The sequence below is a fragment of the Brassica napus genome, chromosome C1, assembly GCF_020379485.1.
Source record: "Brassica napus cultivar Da-Ae chromosome C1, Da-Ae, whole genome shotgun sequence".
NCBI classification, from domain to species: domain Eukaryota; kingdom Viridiplantae; phylum Streptophyta; class Magnoliopsida; order Brassicales; family Brassicaceae; genus Brassica; species Brassica napus.
The window spans coordinates 22,934,374-22,958,585 of NC_063444.1; the positions used below are offsets into that span (position 1 = coordinate 22,934,374).

Genomic DNA, 24,212 nt, shown 5'->3' on the forward strand with positions numbered 1-24,212 from the left:
TGATGGTGAGAAGCATTGCACACGAGAAATGTAAACAAAATACATAGATAGTGATAGCTCAAAGTCAAAAGATGGGGGAAGTGCAAAAAACACTTTAAAAGAGTAATGTTCAAAAATGTGAAAAATTAAAATACAATTTTGATGCCGTTAATCTTAGAATCAACAAATGCCTAAAATAAAGTTATTGAAATTCAATATGTTTTACATCATAAACTTACTTCACCACTAACAAATAGTATTATATATACAACAACACATTATTAAAAAGATAAACACATAATATATTAATTTATTACCTACCACTACATAATATAATAAAACATCAAATAATACTCTTCACAAATAAATACTGACCACATAATCACATCATCAGAAAACCATATCTAAGAACAATAAAACAATATTCCGTGCGGATACTCCCCGATAAAAGAAAAAAAATAACATTTTAAATAAACGCCAGGAACCACAAATATTATTAAAGTTTGGTATGTAAAATTGTGGACCCAACCGTCCAAAAACATTATAAAGAGAAACGTGGCCTAGCACACAATTGGAGGCTATATTAATTAAGTGAGAATATTTTAAAGTTAAGAGAGAAAAAAGGGTTATGAACTTATGATCGAACACCAAGCCATGGAGATTAAGATACCAGAGACAACCATGAGGAAAGACGAAGAAGAAGATGAGCAACCCCTTAGTCCGGCGGCGCGCGTGTTCCACGCTCCGGAGTTTAATTGTTACGTCATATCGGTGATCGGTGTTAAGAAGAAGATCGAGCCAGATGTTATTATGGAAGGATTAAAGCAAACTTTGATCAGACATCCTCGTTTTTCCAGCAAAATGGTGAGTCCCACACTTTTAGCTCTTACATACATACAACTAATTGTATATATGTTTACATAATTGTAACTTCGTTTTATTTGAAAACAAACTTATATGTCTATAATTTATCCAAACTTATATGTCTGTCTTATATATGTGTATTATATATATATGTGTGTGTGTGTGTATGTGTGTGTTTTAACTCGTATTTATAAATTCTTTATATAGCCAATAAAAAAAGAAATTAATTCTCTTGATGGATACAAACTTTTTCAATATTTTGATCGGTTTACATATTTTATTTGACTTTTCTCCTAGTTTTGCGTGACCGTAGAGTTGGGATACTGTTTCTTGACCAATTATCTTTTGTATGGTCTTTTCTCCTAAGCTCGCATTCCAAAATGGAAGAATACTGTTCCAATTGGTCTAGAAAATAAAATCTAACGGAAAATGCATTTGAACAGTAGGAAAGGATTTCCACCCAAATGATAATTATTGTGTAAATATCTAATTAAATTTGTAAATATTTGATAAAAGGCTAATATTTGTACTCTGCTTACTATTGTTCATGTATTATAATTCTGGTTTGGGGGGGTTTGAATCATTTAGGTTTATATACCTTTTGATAAAAAATATTAATACTTTTTGTTTGTTCTCGCTTCAGTTTATCAAGTTTATGAGAATATTAGTTTCCAAAGTTAAGCGATTGCTCTTACAAATATTTTGCTCATGTCTTACTTTAATATCTATTTTATTCTAACGTTATTACTTAAATATGTCTCTGCATTTTGTTTTCTTACATGTAACTATCATTCATATACGTATAATTCTTTTTTTCCTATACCCTTACGGAAATTTATTTAATTTGACCATTTTAGAACTAATTGACCATTTTTTCCTCCTCACCTCTATTTATAGGTTTTGAGATTTTAATGTTAATTTTAACATTTATTTAAATAATTAATTACTTGAAGGTGAGCAGAAGGAACAAGAATAGTCAAACACAAATATGGGTTCGGACAAACGTGGTCGTCAGCGATCACGTCATCGTACCATACATCCAAACGCAAAACATAGAGAACGCAAACGCAGATAAGTTTCTTGAGAGTTACGTCTCGGACCTCACGTTGATCCCTTTAGACACCTCGAAGCCATTATGGGAGCTTCACCTACTCGATTTGAAAACCTCTGACGCTGAAAACGTCGCCGTTTTGAAGTTTCATCACTCTTTAGGAGATGGTATGTCTCTAATGGCTCTTGTCCTCGCTTGCATGCGTAAAACATCGAACCCCGACGAGCTACCGACTCTACCGAACCAAAACCGATCATCGTCCAGATCTTCCCGGTTAAAGGCCGGTTCAAGAGGTGATTTCCGATTCTTGTGGTTAATTATGGTTCTATGGTCGGCGATAATGTTGGTTTTGAATACGATGTGTGATGCGTTGGAGTTTATTGCTACGGCAATGTTCCTTAAGGACACTGAAACACCCATCAAAGGCGATTTCCGGCTAAGTAAGCATAAACGGATGTCTTTGGTTCATCGTACCGTAAGCTTAGACGACATAAAGCTAATAAAGAATACCATGAACATGGTAAGATTCCTAACAATATTTTTGTCTTTATCATCGACCGTTATTACTTGTTACAATATGTTTTTTATACTTTTTATTAATTTTTTTTTTTTTTTGGTTTTCTAGACTGTCAACGATGTAGTACTTGGAGTAACTCAGGCTGGTCTCTCGCAATACCTTGAAACAAGATATGGTAAAACTATATTTATATACGCTTTGACATATACATGTTAAAATATCATATACTATTAATATTAACGAGTCACTTCTCATGACCTTGTGATAAACTAATAATAGTAGAGAAGAAGAAGAAACTAGGAGAAGATCAAAGGAATTCAGATCATATGCCTAAAATAATAAGGCTAAGATCAGCTATACTTGTAAATCTAAGACCCACAACTGGAATCCAGGCAATTTCATATACTTTATCACCTTTTTTTCAACGACGATCATATAAAAAACTTATTAGTATTTAAATTCTTGGCTTAAAACAGGATCTATCTGATATGATGGCCAAAGGATCTAAGTGTAGATGGGGAAATTGGATCGGCTACATAGTCTTTCCGTTTTCTATCGGCTTACGCAAAGATCCGTTGGAACATCTTCGAAGTGCCAAAAGAATCATCGACCGGAAGAAAAACTCGTTAGAAGCTGCACTAACATTCATCGTCGGTAAATTGATGATTAAATCGTTCGGCGTTAAGGTTAGTTTGAACAATAATTAGCCTATTTGTAATCATCATCAACAAAACAATACCTAACTTACCATTTATTTTTGTCAATTGGTCGTTTATCTAATCATATGAATTGAAATGAATGTAGATAACAGCTAATATAATAAATAGAGCATTGTCCAACACAACGATGTCCTTCTCAAACTTGATTGGTCCTATTGAAGAAATCAGCTTCTTTGGACATCCTATCGCTTATATGGCCCCTAGTGTTTATGGCCATCCCCATGTAAGGTTTTAGATCATTTTATTTTATGTAATGATTTTGCCTTTTATTGTTTTTTTAGAATTAGTGATCAGTAAGATTTGACGATCTCAAATGGTCTAATTTGATTAGGCTTTGACGATGCATTTCCAAAGTTATATGAACAAGATGACGATTTCTTTGACCGTAGATCCAACGGTCATAAGCGATACTCATCGGCTACTTGACGACTGGGAGGAATCTCTAAAAAACATCAAAGCTGCTGTCCAAGAACGAGGCTCCATTCATTAGTAGATTGAGAGAAATCTTTATTCTAATCTTCTTATTAAAACGTTTGAAAGAAGATAAAACGTACTAGGAGATATAATCATGATATCATATAGTACTGATTAATCCTTTAAATATATAAATTGGGTTTGAAAATTTATGGTCACTCCGACAATATCACTCCCTTGTAAGCTTCAGTGATGTCCATGCTTGGAAGGCTACCATGTTAATTGATAATTATTTTGTAATAAATACAGTTTTCAAATAAATGTTAACCACGTCATCATCTGGTGGAAAGTTGATCATGGCCGATTCTTTATTAGTTTGTGCCGTTGTCAGCGACTTAGTAGCATCCTGCCGTATGTCAGCTACGTTTTATGTTTGGGACCGAGGTTAATCCAAAAACTAATTAGTAGTTACTCAAACCAATCAAATCAATATGATATAATTCAGATGATGCATTTCCAAAGCTACATGAACAAGATGACGGTTTCTTTGACCGTAGATCCTACGATCATAAGTGACACTCATCGACTACTTGACGATGGTAATTTCAGTAAATCTTCCGTAGTCTTCCAAAGTTTAACTCAGATTCGAAAAAAATCAGCATATGTAAAAACGTTCAAAAGAGAAAAATTTCAAAAATAAGTTTTAATACTTAAATAATAAATAAATAAAATCACATTAGATTGAATCTATAATTTTTATAGAATCTAACATATAAACACACACAAAAATACATATCCAAAAATTATAGATCTACTTTTAAAGGAGTGGAAGATGAAAACCATATAATGAAAAACATGCATAAAAAGATAATTTAGTGAGAAAGACACGAGACACAAAAATGTAAAATTGATATAAAGTTTAGTTTTTCAAATTCAAAGAGACTAGAGAGAGGTTGTAGATTTTTAGAGTGGAAAACATTACATTTTTGTCACATCCATTTGAGAAGATTAGAGAGATTTTCTTTATATATAAGAAGATAAAATTTCAATTAGATTAAATATTTTCGTTCAAAAAACTTCTTGGAAAATTTTCTTATAGAAGGCTTCCTAAGAAGTCTTCTTAACACTTAAATTTACTATTTGTACGAGAAAAATTTACAAAAAATCTTATGAACCCTAAAATCAAATAACTAACTAAATAGAAACAAACGTTTCATTAAACATATGATCAACTTACAAAGTGTTTAATATATAAAAAACTAAACATATATATATATATATATCTAATTGAATTTTCTTTAAGAAAATTAAGATTCTAAAATCTAACCTTAAAATACAAACAATACTACAAAATATGTTACCAAACCCTAAACCAAAGAAATTCATGACTTACAACCTATATTCACTCATCTATGTTGAAAACAATTCAATTTTAGTAAATTTAAATTTACATGATTTAGAAATGTTTATAATTACATGATTTCAAAAATTTCCCCAAAAAATATTTTTTTAATTTTTTTAAGATTTACTACACAAGAAGACTTATTGGGAAGTCTTTTAGCTTCTTGGGCAGTTTTCTCACAAAAGACTTCACAAACCACCGACGAATTTACAGGGGTTATATTCGTAAAAGTGCAGATGTTTTTTGTTTGCTCATAAAATACTGGTTGTAATTTTGCTAGCATTTTATGTTATTTTTGCATTTGATTGATTTGAGATAAAATTTTGTATTTAAAATCAAGTTGTAGGTCATATTTGATAATTTTCCCGAAATTAATGGTTGTCTTATTGTACCAAATATATTGTAAACGTATTTTTAAAGTTATGATCATGCATTATAGAGCATGTTGTAACATACATGTCCGTGAATAAATTTTACCGTTTGTAGTAAAATTTAGGAGAATTTGCCAAAAATTACTCAAGACATGATTTAAAATGCAAAAGTATAACCACACTTCAATCAAATGCAAAAATATCCTAAAGTTCTTGTGAAATTACAACCAGTCCTTTATGATCAAACAAAAAAAATCAGAATGAATTTTTACGAATATAACCTCCAAAAGTCTTCTGGGGTTCTGTAAATCTTCTCATATAGTAGATCTTAAAAATAATTTATAAATTTTATAAACAATATTTTGATGGGGAAAGATTGAAATCATGTAATTATAAATATTTTTAAATGATATAAATTAAGATCTAGTAAAATTGAATTATTTTCAACACATATGAATGTATGCAGTGTGTCATGGTATTTTTTGGTTTAAAGTTTAGTAACATAGTAACATATGTTGTAGTTATTGTTTGTATTTTTAAGGTTAGATTTTGGAAGCTTAACTTTTTTTGACAAATTAAATTTTGACTTTAGTTTTGTGTATATTAAACACTTTTAAAGTTGATTTTAAATTTTATGAAGTGTATGTTTCGACTTATTTAGTTATTTCGAGTTTAGGGTTTAGATGACTTAAGTTTTCCAACAAATAATGCACTAAGAAGTTTTCTATTAGAAGACTTACCTGAAAGTCTTCTGAATCGAAAATATTTAACCTTATTGGAATTTTATCTCCATATATAAAAAAAATTTACACATTCTCTTTCTTCAACTCTAATGGCTGCAACAAATATGTAATGTTTCTCACTTTAAAACTCTCTAACCTCTGTCTAATCTCTTTGAACTTCAAAACAATAAACTTTATATCAATTTCTCATTTTTATCTCATATTTTTCTCATTGATTTTATTTTGTTTTTAAAGGTTTTTCATTACATGGTTTTTACCTTCCAATCCTTTAAAATTAGATCTATTGATTACATGTATTAAACTTAAAATAACTACAAACACTTCATTAAACTTAAAATAAACCTTTAAAATGTTTAATATACACAAAACTAAACACATATAGGTCAACTTTAATTTTATTTAAAAAAATAAAGATTCCAAAATTTAAGCTAAAAATACAAACAATACTATAACATATGTTACCAAACCCTAAACCAAAAAATATCATGACTCAATCAACATTCACTCATCTATGTTGAAAACAATTCAATTTTCCTAGATCTTAATTTATATCATTTACAAATCTTTATAATTACCTGATTTATATTTTTCTCCATAAAAATATTTTTTATAAAATTTATAAATTATTTTTAAAATCTACTTTGAGAAGTCTTCTCGCAGAGACATACAAAACAACATAAGATTTACTGGAATTATATTCTTAAAAATGCATACTATCTCTTTTTTTGTCATAAATAGTTGGTTATAATTCAGTAGCCTTTTGAATTACTTTTGTATTTAATAGAATATAATGTATGTTTTTGCATTTAAAATTAAAGTTTGAGTCATTTTTGGCAATTTTCTTTTGTTTTAATAGATTAGATACATTTTTTTTTTATAAAATTTATAAATTATTTTTAAAATCTACTTTGAGAAGTCTTCTCGCAGAGACATACAAAACAACATAAGATTTACTGGAATTATATTCTTAAAAAATGCATACTATCTCTTTTTTTGTCATAAATAGTTGGTTATAATTCAGTAGCTTTTTGAATTACTTTTGTATTTAATGGAATATAATGTATGTTTTTGCATTTAAAATTAAAGTTTGAGTCATTTTTGGCAATTTTCTTTTGTTTTAATAGATTAGATACATTTTTTTTTCTAATACTAAAGTATTTGTAACGTTTTGTTCTTTCTAACAGCCTTTTTGTTTACCTCTTCTTTGTTTACTAGGTGATTCACCCGCGCATGGGCGTGGAAGTGAATATTTACGAAAAACTAAAGTATAATAATTTGGGTAATATTTTTATTAATTTTGGTTTTTAATTGTTTATGTATTTGTTTATGTTAGTTAAATTACAGTTTTAATTTATGAGTTATTTAGTTGCCCTGTTTGATTTTTAAAAAATATTTAGTTTGGCCACGATATTTATTTCTAAAATTGTGATATGGTTTAAATTTAGTATAGTTAATTAATTTTAGTTAATGCTGTTAGTTATGACTGTAATATCATTTATTATTATTCTAGTTAAATATCTTAATTTCAATAAAATTTTACAGACCCCTAATCATTTAACAGTTCATAAATAATGAAATATAATAACTAAGAAAAAAATATTCTGTTTAGGTGAAAGTTGTATAACATAAAATAACATTAAATGGAAAATTTACTGAACTAAAAATATTTTTTTTTGTTGAAACAATCAAATGTTTATTTAGTTAAAAAAAATAAAAAATCAATTTAAACTAATTAATATTTATAGACAACATTTTTGGTTGACTTTTATTAATTGCCTTTTTCATTACCATTAATAATTTTCGGATATGGGTTATATACTTGTCCGTCAGAAAAAAAAATAGGTTTTAGATAAATGAACCAACTTTCTCCAATAATTGATATTGACTCTTGTTTATGGTCATTCCGAAAACAACATCAAATGGAAATTATCTATGCCACATCCTAAATAAAAATCTTGATAAAGTATTTACGTACATTCATAAATTGTAAATAAGGGGAAATAATATTTACGAATTTTCTAATTAATGTATTTTCCTTTTAATTAAGAAAATACCTAAAATAAGAATATTGTTTAAATGTATGAGGAAATAAGTAAATTAGAAAAGGAAGCACATGCTTTATTAAAATACATTAATAATTTTGTATATATGTAACTGATCATGGGTTTCAAATAGAACAAAGCTTAGGTTTAACCTTTAAATTCACCACACATCTTATCACCAATCAAAGTGCCACCTAAATTAATAATAAAAATATTAATTTTTTAAAAAAATTAAAATAGCTGAAAAAAATAAAAACACCAATTTTAATAACGCTAACACCACTAACAAAATCCTAAATCCTAAATTATAAACCATAAATCTAAACCCTAACCCCTAAACCCAAATCCTATACCCTATATCCTAAACCCAAACCGTAGATCCAAAACCTAAATCGTATACCCTAAACCGATATCCTAGACCATAAACCCAAACCGTAAACCCTAAACCTAAAACCTAGACCCTAAACCCAAACCCTAGACTCTAAACCCAAACCTTAAATCCTAAAGGAACAACATCAACATTAACCCAAATATTTAGGGTATAGGGTTTGGGTTTAGGATCCAAGGTTTGGGTTTAGGGTTTGGTTTTAGAGTCTACGTTTTGGGTTTAGGATTTAGAATATGGGGTTTAGGTATAGGGTTTTGGTTTTAGGGTTTAAATTTAGGGTTTAAAGTTTAGGATTTAGGGTTTGGGGTTTAGCTAACGGTGTTAATGTCGTTAAAACTGGCGCCATTATTTTTTTCTATTATTTTAATTTTTTTTGTAAAAATAACATTTTTTATTACTTATCTAGGTGGCAATTTGATTGGTGATAAGAGGTGTGGTGAATTTAAAGATTCACCACACCTAAGTTTTGTATATTTATAAAACTAAATTTTGTTCTTTCAAATATATAAATTTCTTGTATATTTTAATGTTAAAGGTATTATTTTTATATAAATTTACTTTTTGATAACATTTTGGTTACAAGAGATTCCTTTATAATAATAATGTAATTACAAAATATTATGAATAAAAGGAAATATATTAGTAATACCAATTATAATAATGAATTCAATTCATTAAAGGTATTGCAGTAATAAATCACTATGAGTGTTAACGTGAGTATGACACGTAGGAAACTGACTTTTTAAATAATATTATATATATATATATATATATATCATTTATATTACTCAAGATTATATTTCAAAGGAAATATGTTATTTTAAATATTAACATTATTTTTGCGAACTTTCATTTTTATGATTTTTTGTTTTTATATAATAATATGGGGTTTAGGATTTAGAATATGGGGTTTAGGTATAGGGTTTTGGTTTTAGGGTTTAAATTTAGGGTTTAAAGTTTAGGATTTAGGGTTTGGGGTTTAGCTAACGGTGTTAATGTCGTTAAAACTGGCGCCATTATTTTTTTCTATTATTTTAATTTTTTTTGTAAAAATAACATTTTTTATTACTTATCTAGGTGGCAATTTGATTGGTGATAAGAGGTGTGGTGAATTTAAAGATTCACCACACCTAAGTTTTGTATATTTATAAAACTAAGTTTTGTTCTTTCAAATATATAAATTTCTTGTATATTTTAATGTTAAAGGTATTATTTTTATATAAATTTACTTTTTGATAACATTTTGGTTACAAGAGATTCCTTTATAATAATAATGTAATTACAAAATATTATGAATAAAAGGAAATATATTAGTAATACCAATTATAATAATGAATTCAATTCATTAAAGGTATTGCAGTAATAAATCACTATGAGTGTTAACGTGAGTATGACACGTAGGAAACTGACTTTTTAAATAATATTATATATATATATATATATATCATTTATATTACTCAAGATTATATTTCAAAGGAAATATGTTATTTTAAATATTAACATTATTTTTGCGAACTTTCATTTTTATGATTTTTTGTTTTTATATAATAATTTTTTATTTTAACTAATGCTTTATTTGATTATATATGTTATTTGGAAATAATATAAAAAGGAAAAAAATAGAAATAAATTTAGATAAGGCAATTAGCTAATATTTTTAATTCATTAAAGGTATCACTGTAATCAACCATTGTGAGAGTTAACGTGAGCTTAACACGTAAAGAACTGACTTCTCAAATATTATTATAGAGATACAAAATGAATCAACAGTAATTAATCAATTAATCATATACACTATTAAAAGGCAAATATAAGCCATGGGGAGGGTGTCCACATCAGAAAATTTAATCAACCAATGACATGATGCCATGTCACCTCAGTCTAAACAATTTTCATTATATACTTTAATACACGAATGGGCCATAACCAAATTTCTGCTTCCTTTTGTATTTTTTTGGGTCCAAATCCACGCATCGTTCTATCATCTTCTTCATCTTCCCACTCCCGTCGCATTGCCCCTTTCACCTCCTCCATAACGTCGGTCTCCCACTTCATGATTCATAAAGCCTCACACATTCACTACGATAATTAATGCCTATTCAACTCTTGCATTTTCCACAAATTTACAACTGCATATGTATATATATCTCCTCTCTAAATCCTTATGCTTCACCTATTTCTTCAAAACGAAATCATCATACCAGGCTATAGATACTTTGGTTGGGTCAACGAAAAGAGAAGGTTAACAACGTCAAACATGATTTATATCTTCGTGTCCTTCATGTCAGATCGAGTTAAAAGGAGATGTTCCTTTTTTTTTGTATAAATAGGCTATCAGTAAAGCTAAGAGTAACCAATACATGTATTTTATATGGTTTTCCCAAATCTTATAGTCTTATACTTTAAACGATGGTATTGGTAATTGTTGCCGGATTTCGAATTTTTGCGTCGTCTTTTAAGTCGGCTAATCTCATGTTTGTTATCTGAATTACGCAGACCGAAGCAGACAAGAAGATCCTTACAGAGGATGAACTTGAGCAGAAGAAGAAGAAGGATGACAAGGTTTGGGTTTTGATTTTTTTTTTCCGATGGTTATAAGATTTACTTCTTCCGAAGGAAACTGCTATTCAATTGAGCAAAGAGATTCAGGTTTCATTCTTTGGAAGATTTTGATACTGGTTGCGATAACAGAGGTGTGTGTTTCTGCAAAAGATTTAACTAGAAGTTTTACCATTTCATTTTACCTCACTTATTACGAAGCTGGTAATCAATTTTTGAGTTCATGTTGTTATATGTTATACGTTAGATAGTTCTTTATGTTTGGGCACAAAATTGAAAACTGTTTTTTCAGAATTCTGTGATGGTTCTAAGTGGCTTACGAAGATTGTTATACACATTGAAATTGAAAGATGATCAAGAAGCAAAACAAATGCAGAAGAAGATTAGAACTCACTCTCATGCTATTTTGTTAAGTTTAACTGGCGGTTGTTGAATCATGGTATTGGTGTGATATGCATCTTTCTACGTATTAACGAATGTTCCTTATTTTCTTTGTCAGACTGCAAATCGTTTCATGGATAGAGGCGTGAGCAGAGTAATTTTGGCTCACTGTTTGTGTTTGTAATGTGGATCACATGTTTTTTTTAAACAACGAAACACATGGTTATCTATGTTGATTCCTTTAACTGCTTGCTTTCTCTCTCTTGAGTTGAAAACCCAATAGCTATCAAACACTAGCTGGTGGTTTTGGAATTGAGTCTAAACAGCTTGTGCTAATGTGAAAAGATCACAACTTGATTCTCTGCAGCAATATAGAAGGCAAAGTCTCTGGTCTTTTTTGTTGGCTTTTCTGTATTTTATCATTTTGGTCTGCACTATTGTTTTTGTTGGTGGAAGATTGCATCTGGTATTCAGATATAATCTACACAAATACGGACTAAGGTATCATGATTCAGGGGAGATGTTGATGATTTGTTAAAGGTATCACTAGGCTAAGTTTTTTTTTTTTTTGTTTTTTGTTTTTTTTTTTTGTTTTTTTTTTTTTTTTTGATTAACCTTGGAGGGATCTCAACCCCAGGGGACTAACCCCTCGGCGCGAGGCAGCCCATTTGTTACTATGGGAATTAGATACCCAATTGCCTGGCCAAACACTTGGGTATATCTGAGAGGGAGGATCGAACCCGCGGCCCTTAGGACCAACGAACTCGCCTCGCGCCACTCGACCACAAGCGCTTGGTCATCACTAGGCTAAGTTCATGATCGCAATGATACCATGCAAAACCAATTGCCTTAAATCGCTTTAACTGGAGGATTGGAAGAGCATATCTCCACGCATAACTGCTTAGACAATTGAAAAAATATTTAGGGAAACACAAATCACATTACAGCCTCAAAACCTTAGAGTTGGTCGTTCTTGAAAACAGGTTTTGCCAAGTCATTGGGCTCCAAGAATTTAGAGATAGACATTCCAGAATAGTTTCAAGAACATCTAAACTGGTTCGAGGTAACTATTTCTATTGTCTCGAAGAGTTGTAACCAAAGTGGAAAAAAAAAACTACATATTACATATATCGCTTATTGTGTTGTATGTCATGCAAGAAGATAGTACAGTCTATATCATGCGGCCACTTCCTCATTTGTTGTTATCTTGATTTTTTCTATGATAATAAAACCATAGTTAGCTCTTTTATTTTTCTTTTAATTTACTTAATATTGGGTTTGATTGTAATTTTATTTTGGTCAGGAGAGACTAAAAGAAAGATATTTAGTTAGAAGTAGAAGCATTATCTAAACGAAGCAGAATTAAAAATGATTCTTATCATCATTTTAGACCAACAAAAAGAACAGAAATGACAAAGCCAATTTTTTTTTTTTTTACAGTTATCATTCCTCTTCTTGAAAATTTCTAAAATAATGTACCTCAAAAATAACATGCGTCGTAAAATGACTTCTTAGCATATCAAATGTAATCTTAACCTACGTGAACATCAACTTCAACCCATACACAATAACACACATACACAAATTATATTTTAAGAAAACACGACAACGCATACACGGATTATAAGACTGGGATAAGCCAAAAAGCATTAAAGAAACCAAATCACATATAGTTAAACGATGTAAACCGACCAAAAGAAAGACAATATAAAGATGAAAAGATTTTTTTTTTTTTAAAAGGAAAATTGAAAATTAACTTACATCGAAGAATATTAGTTTGGAAAACGGGAAGCAAATATTCTCTCAGATTTAAGTTACAAAAAAAAAATATATATATTCTCCCAGATGCCTTATGCAGTAGCAATAGAAGATCGAAATGAAAATCCAAAAATTCAGAAAAAGCTTGATGATATATTTATCAAATAATTTAAAATATATATTATCATGTCTATAAATTATTAACAAGAAAATTACACTATAAGGATAAGCAATAGATAGCAAATTTCATAATTGCGGGGCCAGATCTATAATTTTAGAAGCTTGATAATTTTATGAACTTTAATAAATATTTTTTTTCAAAATTTGGAAGTTTTTTCTATGCAAAAAACTTCCAAATATTTGGGGACGCCAATGTTTCAATGGCCTATGCCTAGATCCAACTCTACATAATTGCATTGTAACTAACACAAAAATTGAGAGAGATTAATTTATGAAGATGACAAAGAAAAGATGAATTTATGAAATCTCACAATCCATGGAACATCTGAACCTTATGAATTAAGGCTAACGATGCATTCATAAGTCAAAGTTACACGAACAATAAAAATACTCTCAATAAGGAAAAATTTCCTAAGACACTCCATACTTTTCAATATAGGGTGAAAAATACAATCAGTTGTTACATTTAGCACTATAAGCGCATACCGAACAAAACTTAGGTTCACCCCCTACAGTGAACTTTTAAATTCACTTCTCATTCTAGGATCAATCAAAATGCCACATAGACAATTAATTAAAAAATATTAAATTTATTTAAAAATAACTAAAAAAAGGAATAATGCTAATTTTAACAACGCTGACGCCGCCAGCTAAACTGTAAATCCGAAATATTAAATTCTCAACCCTAAACCATAAATCTTAAACCCAAACCCTATACCCTAAACCTAAATCCTAGACCCTAAACCCAAACCGTATACTCCAAACTCAAATCCTAGACCCCAAACCCAAACCGTAAACCTTAAATCCAAACTCTATACCCTAAACCAAATCTTAGACCCTAAACCCAAACCATATACCCTAAACCTAAATCCTAGACTTAAAATCCAAACCGTAAACCCTAAACCCACGAATTTCGGGTTCCCAGATGACCCCCGGGTCCTCACGCAACCTCTGGGTTATAAGATCAATCTCCAGACTCCAAGAGTCCGTATTCTAGCCTAAAAACCCCCGGGTTCAGAGCCCGCCTCTCGGGACATAGCCGTAACCTCAGGGTTCCGAGGCTATCTCCTGCCTTTGCGTAATCTTCAACTCAAAACAAACAATCAAAAAGTCTGGATAAAAAGAAGACCACAGCAGGGCCATTGTTCAAAAATAATAAAGGCCACGAAGGACCAAGGTTCGAACAAACACCATTATTCAGAAAAAGGAAAAACGGAAGAAACAGAGACATGAGTTCAGGCCGGAGATCCTCTCGGCTTGACAGATGAATCCACGTCCATCTCAGAAATCGGTGGAATGGCAGGTTCATCCTGGAAAGTAGGAGGGAGAACACCCTTGTTCTTATAATGCATGATTATGTGTTAGTTTTGATGAATTCAAACATGATTTAGTTATGAATTTCAAATTATATCGCACATAATGTAATCTTAAATATAATATTTTCGAACAATGTACATGAAGTTAGGGTTGTCAATTGGTTGGGTGCCCATGGGTGTGACCCAGTCCAGACTGTGTTGGGCGGGTAATGGGTAGCCCATGTATTTCATGGTCCAGTTGGGCTGAACACCAAATTTGCTCATGGGCAAGTTGGGCCAATCCAATTGCATAATGACCAAAATGTTTCATTTAATAAGTAAAAAGACTCTAATACTCTAGATATGTAAAAAATGTTTTTTTTGAAAATTTGTTTTTATTTTTTTTTTCAAATTTTCTTTTTGTAATTCGAAAATACTTTTTGAAACTATTTTTAAAATTTTTATTTTCAAATTTTTAATATTTAGTTTTATTTTATAAAATTTTAAATATTAATCCCAAATCACCACCCCTTAACTCTAAACTCTAAGGTTTGGATTAATTAACCCTAGGGGTATAAGTGTATATTTACCTCTTTAATGAAACATTTTGATCCTTAGAGTCTATATTTGTAACATAAATTTTTTTATTGCTATCCTAGGGTATTTCTCTTATATAAAACAGAGTTATAATTTTTTTACATAAAATAGAGAGTTATAATTTTTTTTTGCATAAAACACAGTAATCAAAAATTCAAGTTTATTGAATTTATTTTACATCACATTTGTACTCATAATTTTTCAACGATATTAAAATTGGACTTAGATTTAGTTTAAACAGATTTACTTATAATTGGGCGGGTTTGGACTGTCCAGTTGGGTGATGGGTAAAGTTGGGTTTGAGTGTTATTGGGTGTAGGCTAAATATGGGTGTGAGTGTTTTGGGTGCAGAAAAATATATGCCCAACCTGGACACACCCATTTGAGTGACACACCCATTTGAGTGTTGGGCCGCCCACTTGAGAGCCCTGCATGAAGTACAGCTATCCCCTTATTATCATAAGATTCTCTGGATTTTCTTGATTTTTAGAACACATAATCTTAACCAACCTCATGTAAACCTACAGATCCATGAATTTTCCTCACTTTTTTTGTCGATATCTCATGCATTTTCCTCTCTTTTTTGTCGATATCCATGCATATAAGAATAAGTTACTCAGATAATCGTATCTGTTACATGAATGTAACATAAAGAATAATACAATAATGGAAAGTTTTTTTTAATGGAAAGTTAAGAACGACAAGAATACTGAAAATAAAATTTCCAAAATTCAAATGCACAACACGGCCGAATAAAAATCATATATAGTGGAATTCTAAAGAGAAATAGAGAACAAAGGTTGAAAACAAACAAACGACCTTACTTGAACAGGATCTGTTCTATAGGCTCTTACCTCTGTATCCTTGATTACTAAGGAGACAGGCCCCAAACCCTGGTTGATGAAATATGGCCGTGCGATCAGAGTGTGATTAACGGCTACGATCGTCTTTAAAATCAGTTGCAAAAAAAAAAAAAAAGGTTGAAAACAAAACTATGGAGATTAGGACACGACGAAGACGTCCGCACATACCTGAGATAAGAGTGGGAAAGAAGGAAGAAGAGGAGGAGCAACCGCTTAGCCCGGCTGCGCGTCTGTTTCACGCGCCGGAGTTTAACTGCAACATCATATCGGTGGTTGGTTTGAAGAGCAAGATCAAACCAGCTGTGATTATCGAAGGAATAAAGCAAACTTTGATTAGACATCCTCGTTTCTCCTGCAAATTGGTGAGTCCCATTCTTTCATACTTATGATATGATACCCTATGTCTATTATCAGTATATATAAAATGTTTTCTCAATGGTTTTTGCGGGTTAAAATGTAACTACTATTTACTTAAACAACTGGGGTGTTGACAAAACAATATACAGAAGTAAAACTGGGCAATTATTTTTCTTCGAAGTTTAAACTGTTTTTCATTTTTTAATGAGTGTGGTTTTCATTGGATGTTGAAGTGTGATTGAGGACCGTTTCTCTTTGTTAACTATGAATTTCTCATACGTACCATGTCACCATTTATGCGTTTTAATATTATTATTTTCATTAAACGGCTGATCTGTTACTAAGTTTGAGATTGTTTAGGAAACTAGCTCGTATGAAATGGATTGACGTCAGGTCCTAATTGATTTTGATATTAAACCACACTCGCACTGATTAGTCATAACTCATATGGCCTAGGAAGGTAACAAATTACAACAACCCGGGGAAAAACAAGAAGTGAGAGTTAGATTTGCAAACAGTGAGAGGAGAGAAATCCTAAGTAGCAGTTATATATTTTTAGTCAAAATAATATATATTTGAAGATTATATTCCAAAGTGGGGACAATATTGTTCCATTTTTGCAACGAAAAAGACTAGAAAAATCTATCGGAAGCTTCCTTTTGTTTTTTGGAACACAAAGTTCCTTTTGTTAGACAAATTTATTTTCTTGAAATATCTAAAAACTGTTCGATATTTATTTCAGAAAACCATTGATTTTATCTTTTGCAAATATATATGTATCAATATCCGGGAAAAAACCATTGTCTTTTGTTGTTAACGTTTTTATTGAAATATTTTTTCATTGAAGGTGGAAAGTGGTAACAACAAAAGACGAGAACAAAAATGGGTTCAGACAAAGGTGGTGGCAGAGGATCATGTCGTCATTCCCAAAATCGATATGCATAACATAGGAAACGCAAACGCAGACGCTTTCCTAGATAGCTACGTCTCTAACCTAACTACGATCCCGTTAGACACTTCCAAACCATTATGGGAAGTTCACTTACTCGACTTAAGAACGTCAGACGCTGAAAACGTGGCCATTTTGAAGATCCATCACTCTGTTGGCGATGGTATGTCTCTGATGTCTCTAGTCCTTGCTTGTACACGTAAAACATCGAATCCCGATGAGCTACCGAGTCTACCGAATCAAAAAAGTTCGTTGTCTGGATCAAGGAGTTATTCCCGGTTATTGTGGCTGGTTATGGCTCTATGGTCGGTGGTTATGTTGGTTTTGAATACTGTTTGTGATGCTCTGGAGTTTATTGCTACGGCAATGTTCCTTAAGGACACTGAAACACCGATCAAAGGCAATTTCCGGTTAAGTACGAGTAAGCGGATGTGTTGTGTTCATCGTACCGTAAGTTTTGACGACCTAAAGCTAATCAAGAACGCCATGCAAATGGTAACAATTTTTCGTGAATTTATTTCTGGTGAACCACAATTTTTACCTTAAAATAAATAATATATAAGTTGCACAAGAGGTGTGACATGATATATGATATTCGATTGATTGTACCCCTTTTTGTAGACTGTCAACGATGTTATACTTGGAGTATCTCAGGCTGGTCTCTCGCAATATTTGAAGAGAAGATATGGTAAATATTTATGAATTTCTGTTAACGTACATAAATTTTAATATCAACGCCATATATGTAAGGATTTAAAGATTTTAAAAATATAGGAGAACAGGAAGAACCAATGCCTAAAGGAATAAGGCTAAGGGCAGCTCTTCTTGTAAACATACGACCGGCTACTGGAATCCAGGCAAATTAACCTCATTTAATTTTTACAAAAAAAAAAACCTCAATTAATCACAAAATATATAAATTTCACATGTTTATTTATTTTATTTAAAACAAAATTTTATAAAAGAACAGGATTTAGCTGACATAATGGCAAAGGGATCAAAGTGTACATGGGGAAATTGGATCGGCTACATAATCTTTCCGTTCTCTATTTCACTCTGCGATGACCCATTGGAACATCTCCGACGAGCCAAGTTCATAATCGACAGGAAGAAGAACTCGTTTGAAGCCCTGCTAACGTTCATTGTTGGTAATTTCATTCTAAAATCGTTTGGGGTTCAGGTACATTCTTCATTATATTTAGCTTAAAATTAACAGTGTTCAGATATTACTGTTCCATTAAATCTAACCAAAAAACCAACGAAGAATTGTTGAGTTGCTAACAGTTTAAGATAACCTAGTATGCGTCTAATGGATAAAAAGGTTAAAGTTTCAATAGGGAAATTGCTCTCCCAAAAGATTAATTTAACATACCTACAGATCCAGAAACTCCATATCTATCTATCTATATATAAATATGTTGGTATGTGTTCTGCTTTGCCACGTGGAAAATCGTTCGCTGCAGAGGCGACACGTGTCCGTCACAACATTATTTGGGCTTCAGACTTATAAATTTTGGGCCTTATACAACTCTAATTTTTCAAGTCCGGTAACCCACAAAGTCCACCTCTGAACCAACAGCCGTAATCAATTATATATAGATAGATAACAAAAAAAATCCACGTCATCGTAAACTACTTTACCACTTAAATTATTTATCGGTCTGTTTAGGCTCTATTATTTATGACTCTAAACTTTGATTTGGGTCTATACAATAATATCATTCTTACTATAGTCAACTAGCAAATGAAAAATAGATTTGATTCATCCGCCAATTTATATTTCTAAGTTAATATATGGTCAATAATTGTATCTCAATTTTAATTTATAAATAAATAGAATGACGAGAGGTTTGAGATCAAACATTAAAATCGATGTGCCGTTAACCAGTACTACAAAGCTCTGCACACATGAAATTAGCCATATGTTTACCCATAACTGAAGAATCGAACCTTACCAAATAAAAAACAAAATCGAAACTAAATCAAATTTCATAAATCATGTATATTTCTATATATCATGTATTCTATATTTTTCTGAAACTAAAATATCAAAAACAAACGAGAACCGAATCAAAATCAATAAGTATCTCAATTTGAAATATAATTTACAAATCTAAAAAATTAAATAAACTTAGTTTTACAGTAACAAATATCATAAACTTATTATTTATAAACTGAACTATCCAAAATGAATTATATGAATACCATTTCCCTAAATTATTTAAAATTATATAAACTACCTGATAATTTATCCAAAAACTTAAATCACCAGTTTTTTTCCTGGCAAAAAACAATTTATCAATAAAATTTACTCAAATTAACCAAAATAATTTGAAACGCCCGTAACCGAAAGAGACCCGATTTTGTTTTTGATATTAGCTGGTTCCCCACTTTGTTTTCCAAACTAAACAAAAAAAAAAACAAAATATCTGAACGAGAATTGAATCAAATTTTATAAATAACCGAACATATCTTATATCTGTAGAATTAAAAAATAAAATAAAATAAACCAAAACAATTCCAAAAAAAAAATAATTATAAAAAAGTATAATTCGAAAACATAAAAAAATATGTTTTTTATTTAAATAATTATTTGTTATATATATATCAAGAACAAGGATATAAGAGTCTTTTGCCACTTATTGAAAATATATTTTTAAAAATGCCCCTTTATTGATGGTAAAGATCAATAATGGTACCATGAATGTGGTAAACATGAAATTTCACCTATTATCTATTTAAAGTTAATATTTTCTTTTATTATGTCAAATTGAACTAAGAATAATAAGAAGATATATATACATATATATATATATATATTATCATATTATTCTGAATTGTTTTTTGTTAATTTTGTATTCTCTGAATAAATAGAATAATGAAGGATATTGTCATTTTAATTCCAAACCAAAAATATTTATTAAAAATAAGGGCACTCGCACCGGTTGAAATTCATCAGTCTCTAACAAATTTAAAAATATTAAAAGCTGAAAAAGAAGAAAGAGAAAGGATAAAAAAAAGAGTAAGAGTGGTACCTTTGGGAAGAGCTTTCATACATTTCTAAAGAATCGGTGAATACATGTGGTATCATTTTAGAGGATTTTTTATTTTAATTTTTAAAATTATTAATAACTAAATTATGTACAAAAATAGTAATAAAAATATTAGTGAGGTACTCTACTTGCTATTTTACCACCAATGATGCCCTAACAATGTGATCTCATAATTCTATTCATTATTGTTTTTTATAATATAGTTTTCAATCCACCATGATTTTTAAATGCTTCATAAAATTAATATAAATTTATATAAAACAATATTTATTATTAACTTCCCGCCCGTAGGGCGGACCGATCCTAGTTATTTATAAAAAAAATCCAACAAAAAAAATTCATATAGTCATTTAATAAAAACTCCATCAAATCAAAATAAACTTAAAGCTGACCATTCATTTAATCCTGCTAGTTAGTATAAATGTATAATCCAGTCTTTCAAATATTTAAATGAATGCAGAGGGCAGCAAATATACTAAAGAGAGCATTGTCAAACACAACGATGTCATTTTCAAACATGGTTGGTCCGATTGAAGAAATCAGCTTCTATGGCCATCCCGTCACGTACATGGCCCCAAGTGTGTATGGTCATCCCCATGTAAGCTTCTAGACCAGTATATTTCATGTTATCATTTTTTGTATTCAGTGATTAAGAGTTAATGATCTCATGACTTGTCTTTGATCAGGCATTGACGATGCATTTTCAAAGTTATATGAACAAGATGAAACCGGGGCATCTAATTCTGGTGGTTAAGGGTTCACAGCTGTGAGTACCGTCACCTGGGTTCGATTCCCGGCCACTGCGAAATTTAACATTCGGGTTGCAGCGACACAGATTAGTTCCTTGGGCCTGGGAAGCTTTTGGGGAAACTGTGTATAATTCAAAAAAAAAAAATATATGAACAAGATGACCGTTTCTTTAACAGTTGATCCAACAGCCATTAGTGATCCTCATCGGCTATGTGATGATTGGGAGGAATCTCTAAGAAGCATCAAAGCTGCTGTCCAAGAAAAAAGTTGTACTCATTAGATTGAGCTATTTCTTCTTTTATTTTGAGAAAAAAAAATACAAAGAAAGTATAAAAATGAAGAATTTTTATATAAAAAATATGTTGAAATTTTTTCTAAAGGAATCAGAGAATATAATTTATTATAAATTATGTAAACTAATAAAAAACTTACATGAATAATTCAACATAGTTCAGATAGAACAGTTAACCATAAAATCTTGGTAGAGCGGTTCAATGTGGTGCAACCGTGCAAGTAGTGATCAATATGATGTAAATACATCTAACATAATTCTCATATAATACATTATTTTCAGTTATCAAAATTTTCATATATGATCCTCATCTTTGATGAACTCATTCTACCCATTCTGCATCCATAAAACTCATTGATTTCTCTTAATTTTAACCATCTTCTAGAAAATGTCTTTCTCTGCCTCTCCGGTTCCTCAAACCGGCGTTCCTGACATCTGTCACTCAACCTTCGAGTTTCTCCGTCTTTGTCGTAGTAGTTAGAGCATAGCCGATAGCCTCCTCCGCATGTAAAATTCCCTGAACTTCAAGAAAAACAGTAACTTTCTGGGAATCATTGTTCTCTTCCTTAATGAAAATATAAGTTAATCTTCGATCTATCACACTTATTTAACATAATTGTTTTTAACTGATTTCATAATTTTTTTGTTGAATAATATTGTTTGCAGATTCCGTGATTCATGTGTTCATTCCCGCCAGACGTGCTAATCATTACAGGCCATCTTTGAAAGCCGGTTCCATTGTGAAAGTCGTTCGTTTTGAGGTTGCTAGGTGCTCAAGCATGTACAAGATAACTGATCATCTATTCCTCATTCGTTTCATCCCACCAACCATTATTGATAAAGCATCACAGGTACTCCTAAGATCAATCTCCAGTCATGATTAGACTGTTCGACAATTTCCAAGTGATTGCGAACACAAACCTAGAACTCTCAGGTATATTATCATATTGCAGCTGGGTTTATATTATGTTTCGATATCATAACTGATATTTAAACTCGCAGATGTGGTTGGGAAAATCCGTTCTATCCAGGGCTCTGACCTCACCAAAGAAAAAACTCGAGTCGTTATTCGTCTCCTCATTGGCCTATAAGAAACAATCAACATACAATTTCCTTCATATTACTATCTATATTGTGCTAATATCAATGATTAAAAATATTTCCTACCCAAGATCTGTGGTCGCCAATTTATCTCTCTTACTTATCAAACTAATTTCACACAAACCTTTATTTTACAGCTTTAAAGAAACCACAACAACCCAAACAATCAAAACACCAAAAACTAGAATCCCCAAAAAGACGAATCATTAATGATCACCTCTTTTTTTGTCTAATCTTACAAATAAACTTCAAAACAAATATACCAAACCAATCACCTCAATTAAAACTCAACGACATATACATCGAATCAGCTAAACAAATACAAACTACACGGACAGCTATTTAACAATTTACAAACTTACTTTCGCATATGCTTACGAAGAAGACGAAGACGACAACCAATATCAGTGAAATCACCTAAACAAAAAAAAGAGTAAGTTACGAACTCTGATAAATACAACTAACAACGATTTTTGTTTACATATTACTCATCAAATAAAAGAGAAACAAATACACGCACACCAAGAGATACAAGAGACAATCCCGACATACACAAAGGCGGCAACAACATCTCCACCTGTTCACTCCTCTTGTCTTATGAAAATAGCTTGCATGCACAATGTCAACATGCCAATGCAATTGTCTTTTTATGAGAAATACATAAATTCGTTTAAATTAAGACCCAAATACTCAGAATTGTCACTTATTTTATAGTTATTTCTACAAGTCTTCATGTATTTGTTTTGAAGCTCCGGTAAAAACAACAAGTTTAAAATAAAATAAAACATAGAACAAATATAATAAGGATAGTAAAAATTATTATTTAATACACACAACTTACACAACTAAACTGGGGAAAAGATATCCAGAAACAAACAGTACTATCAATAACCTTAATATAATTTATGTACTCGCAAGAGTACAAAGAAACAAATTAAAAAGACAAACAAACAATAAATCTCAGTGAATCAGCAAGCAACACTATGAACTATATCAATCACATTACTAACATAGTTTAGTCCTTCATAAGTGGAGAACAATGCAAATGGAAATATAGTTGAGGATGAAGAAGGATTAGTGGCCATTGCTACTAGTTATTTTAGGCAGATCTTTGAGTCTTCTAACCCAGAAGACATCGAGGAGGCGCTATCTGAAGTTCCTACGACGATCACTGGAACAATGAATGACAGCCTTACATCCCCGGTTTCCGAATGGGAGGTCAAATAAGCACTCTTTGCTATGCATCCAAAAAAGGCCCCGTGACCAAATGGGATGACTGCGCTTAGAAATTCTGGGACATAGTAAATGAGAATTTAACTCTTATGGTTAATAAATTCCTCTTTGAGGGAACAATGGCGAATGGACTGAATGATACAAATATATGTCTCATCCCAAAACATCCCAAAGACGAGAAATCCTAATGAAATGGCTCAGTTTATACCCATCAGTTTGTGTAATGTCATCTATAAGATAATCTCTAAGGTCTTATGCCAGAGGTTAAAGAAAGTTCTACCAGGCTTGATATCGAAAACCCAGTTTACTTTTGTTGCAGGAAGACAAATATCGGACAATATTATGATTGCTCAG

General features: G+C 30.9%; 3 protein-coding genes, 1 long non-coding RNA gene and 1 pseudogene across 5 annotated transcripts; all 5 read left to right on the top strand.

The window, feature by feature from the left end:
- Positions 1–416: 416 nt before the first annotated feature.
- LOC106385028 (wax ester synthase/diacylglycerol acyltransferase 6-like) lies at positions 417–3,879 on the top strand. 2 transcript variants are annotated; one of them, XM_013824968.3, is made up of 7 exons: positions 417–843; positions 1,797–2,414; positions 2,520–2,586; positions 2,691–2,803; positions 2,888–3,097; positions 3,216–3,353; positions 3,462–3,879. In XM_013824968.3, exons 1-7 carry the CDS (start codon positions 616–618, stop codon positions 3,618–3,620), a joined length of 1,533 nt encoding a protein of 510 aa, XP_013680422.1. In that variant the 5' UTR covers positions 417–615; the 3' UTR covers positions 3,621–3,879. The 2 variants fall into 2 exon arrangements, with proteins under 2 accessions (XP_013680422.1, XP_013680423.1); XM_013824969.3 differs by having other exon boundaries at positions 2,694–2,803.
- Positions 3,880–10,167: 6,288 nt separating this feature from the next.
- LOC106385274 lies at positions 10,168–11,691 on the top strand. Its single transcript, XR_001277154.3, has 2 exons — positions 10,168–10,731; positions 10,987–11,691. It is a non-coding gene; the product is annotated as an uncharacterized LOC106385274 (long non-coding RNA).
- Positions 11,692–16,074: 4,383 nt separating this feature from the next.
- On the top strand, positions 16,075–16,303 carry LOC125581210 (annotated as a pseudogene).
- On the top strand, positions 16,255–19,004 carry LOC125579888 (wax ester synthase/diacylglycerol acyltransferase 5-like). The gene is made up of 2 exons (XM_048743790.1): positions 16,255–16,485; positions 17,322–19,004. Exons 1-2 carry the CDS (start codon positions 16,255–16,257, stop codon positions 17,973–17,975), a joined length of 885 nt encoding a protein of 294 aa, XP_048599747.1. The 3' UTR covers positions 17,976–19,004.
- Positions 18,415–21,252, top strand: LOC106383369 (wax ester synthase/diacylglycerol acyltransferase 5-like). The gene is made up of 3 exons (XM_013823484.3): positions 18,415–18,609; positions 20,943–21,080; positions 21,169–21,252. The coding sequence occupies exons 1-3, from the start codon at positions 18,415–18,417 to the stop codon at positions 21,250–21,252; spliced, it is 417 nt and encodes a 138-aa protein (XP_013678938.2).
- Positions 21,253–24,212: the final 2,960 nt, after the last annotated feature.

Coding starts and splice junctions, on each gene's coding strand:
- LOC106385028 (XM_013824968.3), top strand. CDS start 616: ATGATCGAACACCAAGCCATGGAGATTAAGATACCAGAGACAACCATG. Junction 2,804..2,887: donor GACCCACAACTGGAATCCAG/GCAATTTCATAT, acceptor GGCTTAAAACAG/GATCTATCTGATATGATGGC. Junction 3,098..3,215: donor TTAAATCGTTCGGCGTTAAG/GTTAGTTTGAAC, acceptor AAATGAATGTAG/ATAACAGCTAATATAATAAA.
- LOC125579888 (XM_048743790.1), top strand. CDS start 16,255: ATGGAGATTAGGACACGACGAAGACGTCCGCACATACCTGAGATAAGA. Junction 16,486..17,321: donor CTCGTTTCTCCTGCAAATTG/GTGAGTCCCATT, acceptor AATATTTTTTCA/TTGAAGGTGGAAAGTGGTAA.
- LOC106383369 (XM_013823484.3), top strand. CDS start 18,415: ATGGCAAAGGGATCAAAGTGTACATGGGGAAATTGGATCGGCTACATA. Junction 18,610..20,942: donor TAAAATCGTTTGGGGTTCAG/GTACATTCTTCA, acceptor AAATGAATGCAG/AGGGCAGCAAATATACTAAA. Junction 21,081..21,168: donor GTGTGTATGGTCATCCCCAT/GTAAGCTTCTAG, acceptor GTCTTTGATCAG/GCATTGACGATGCATTTTCA.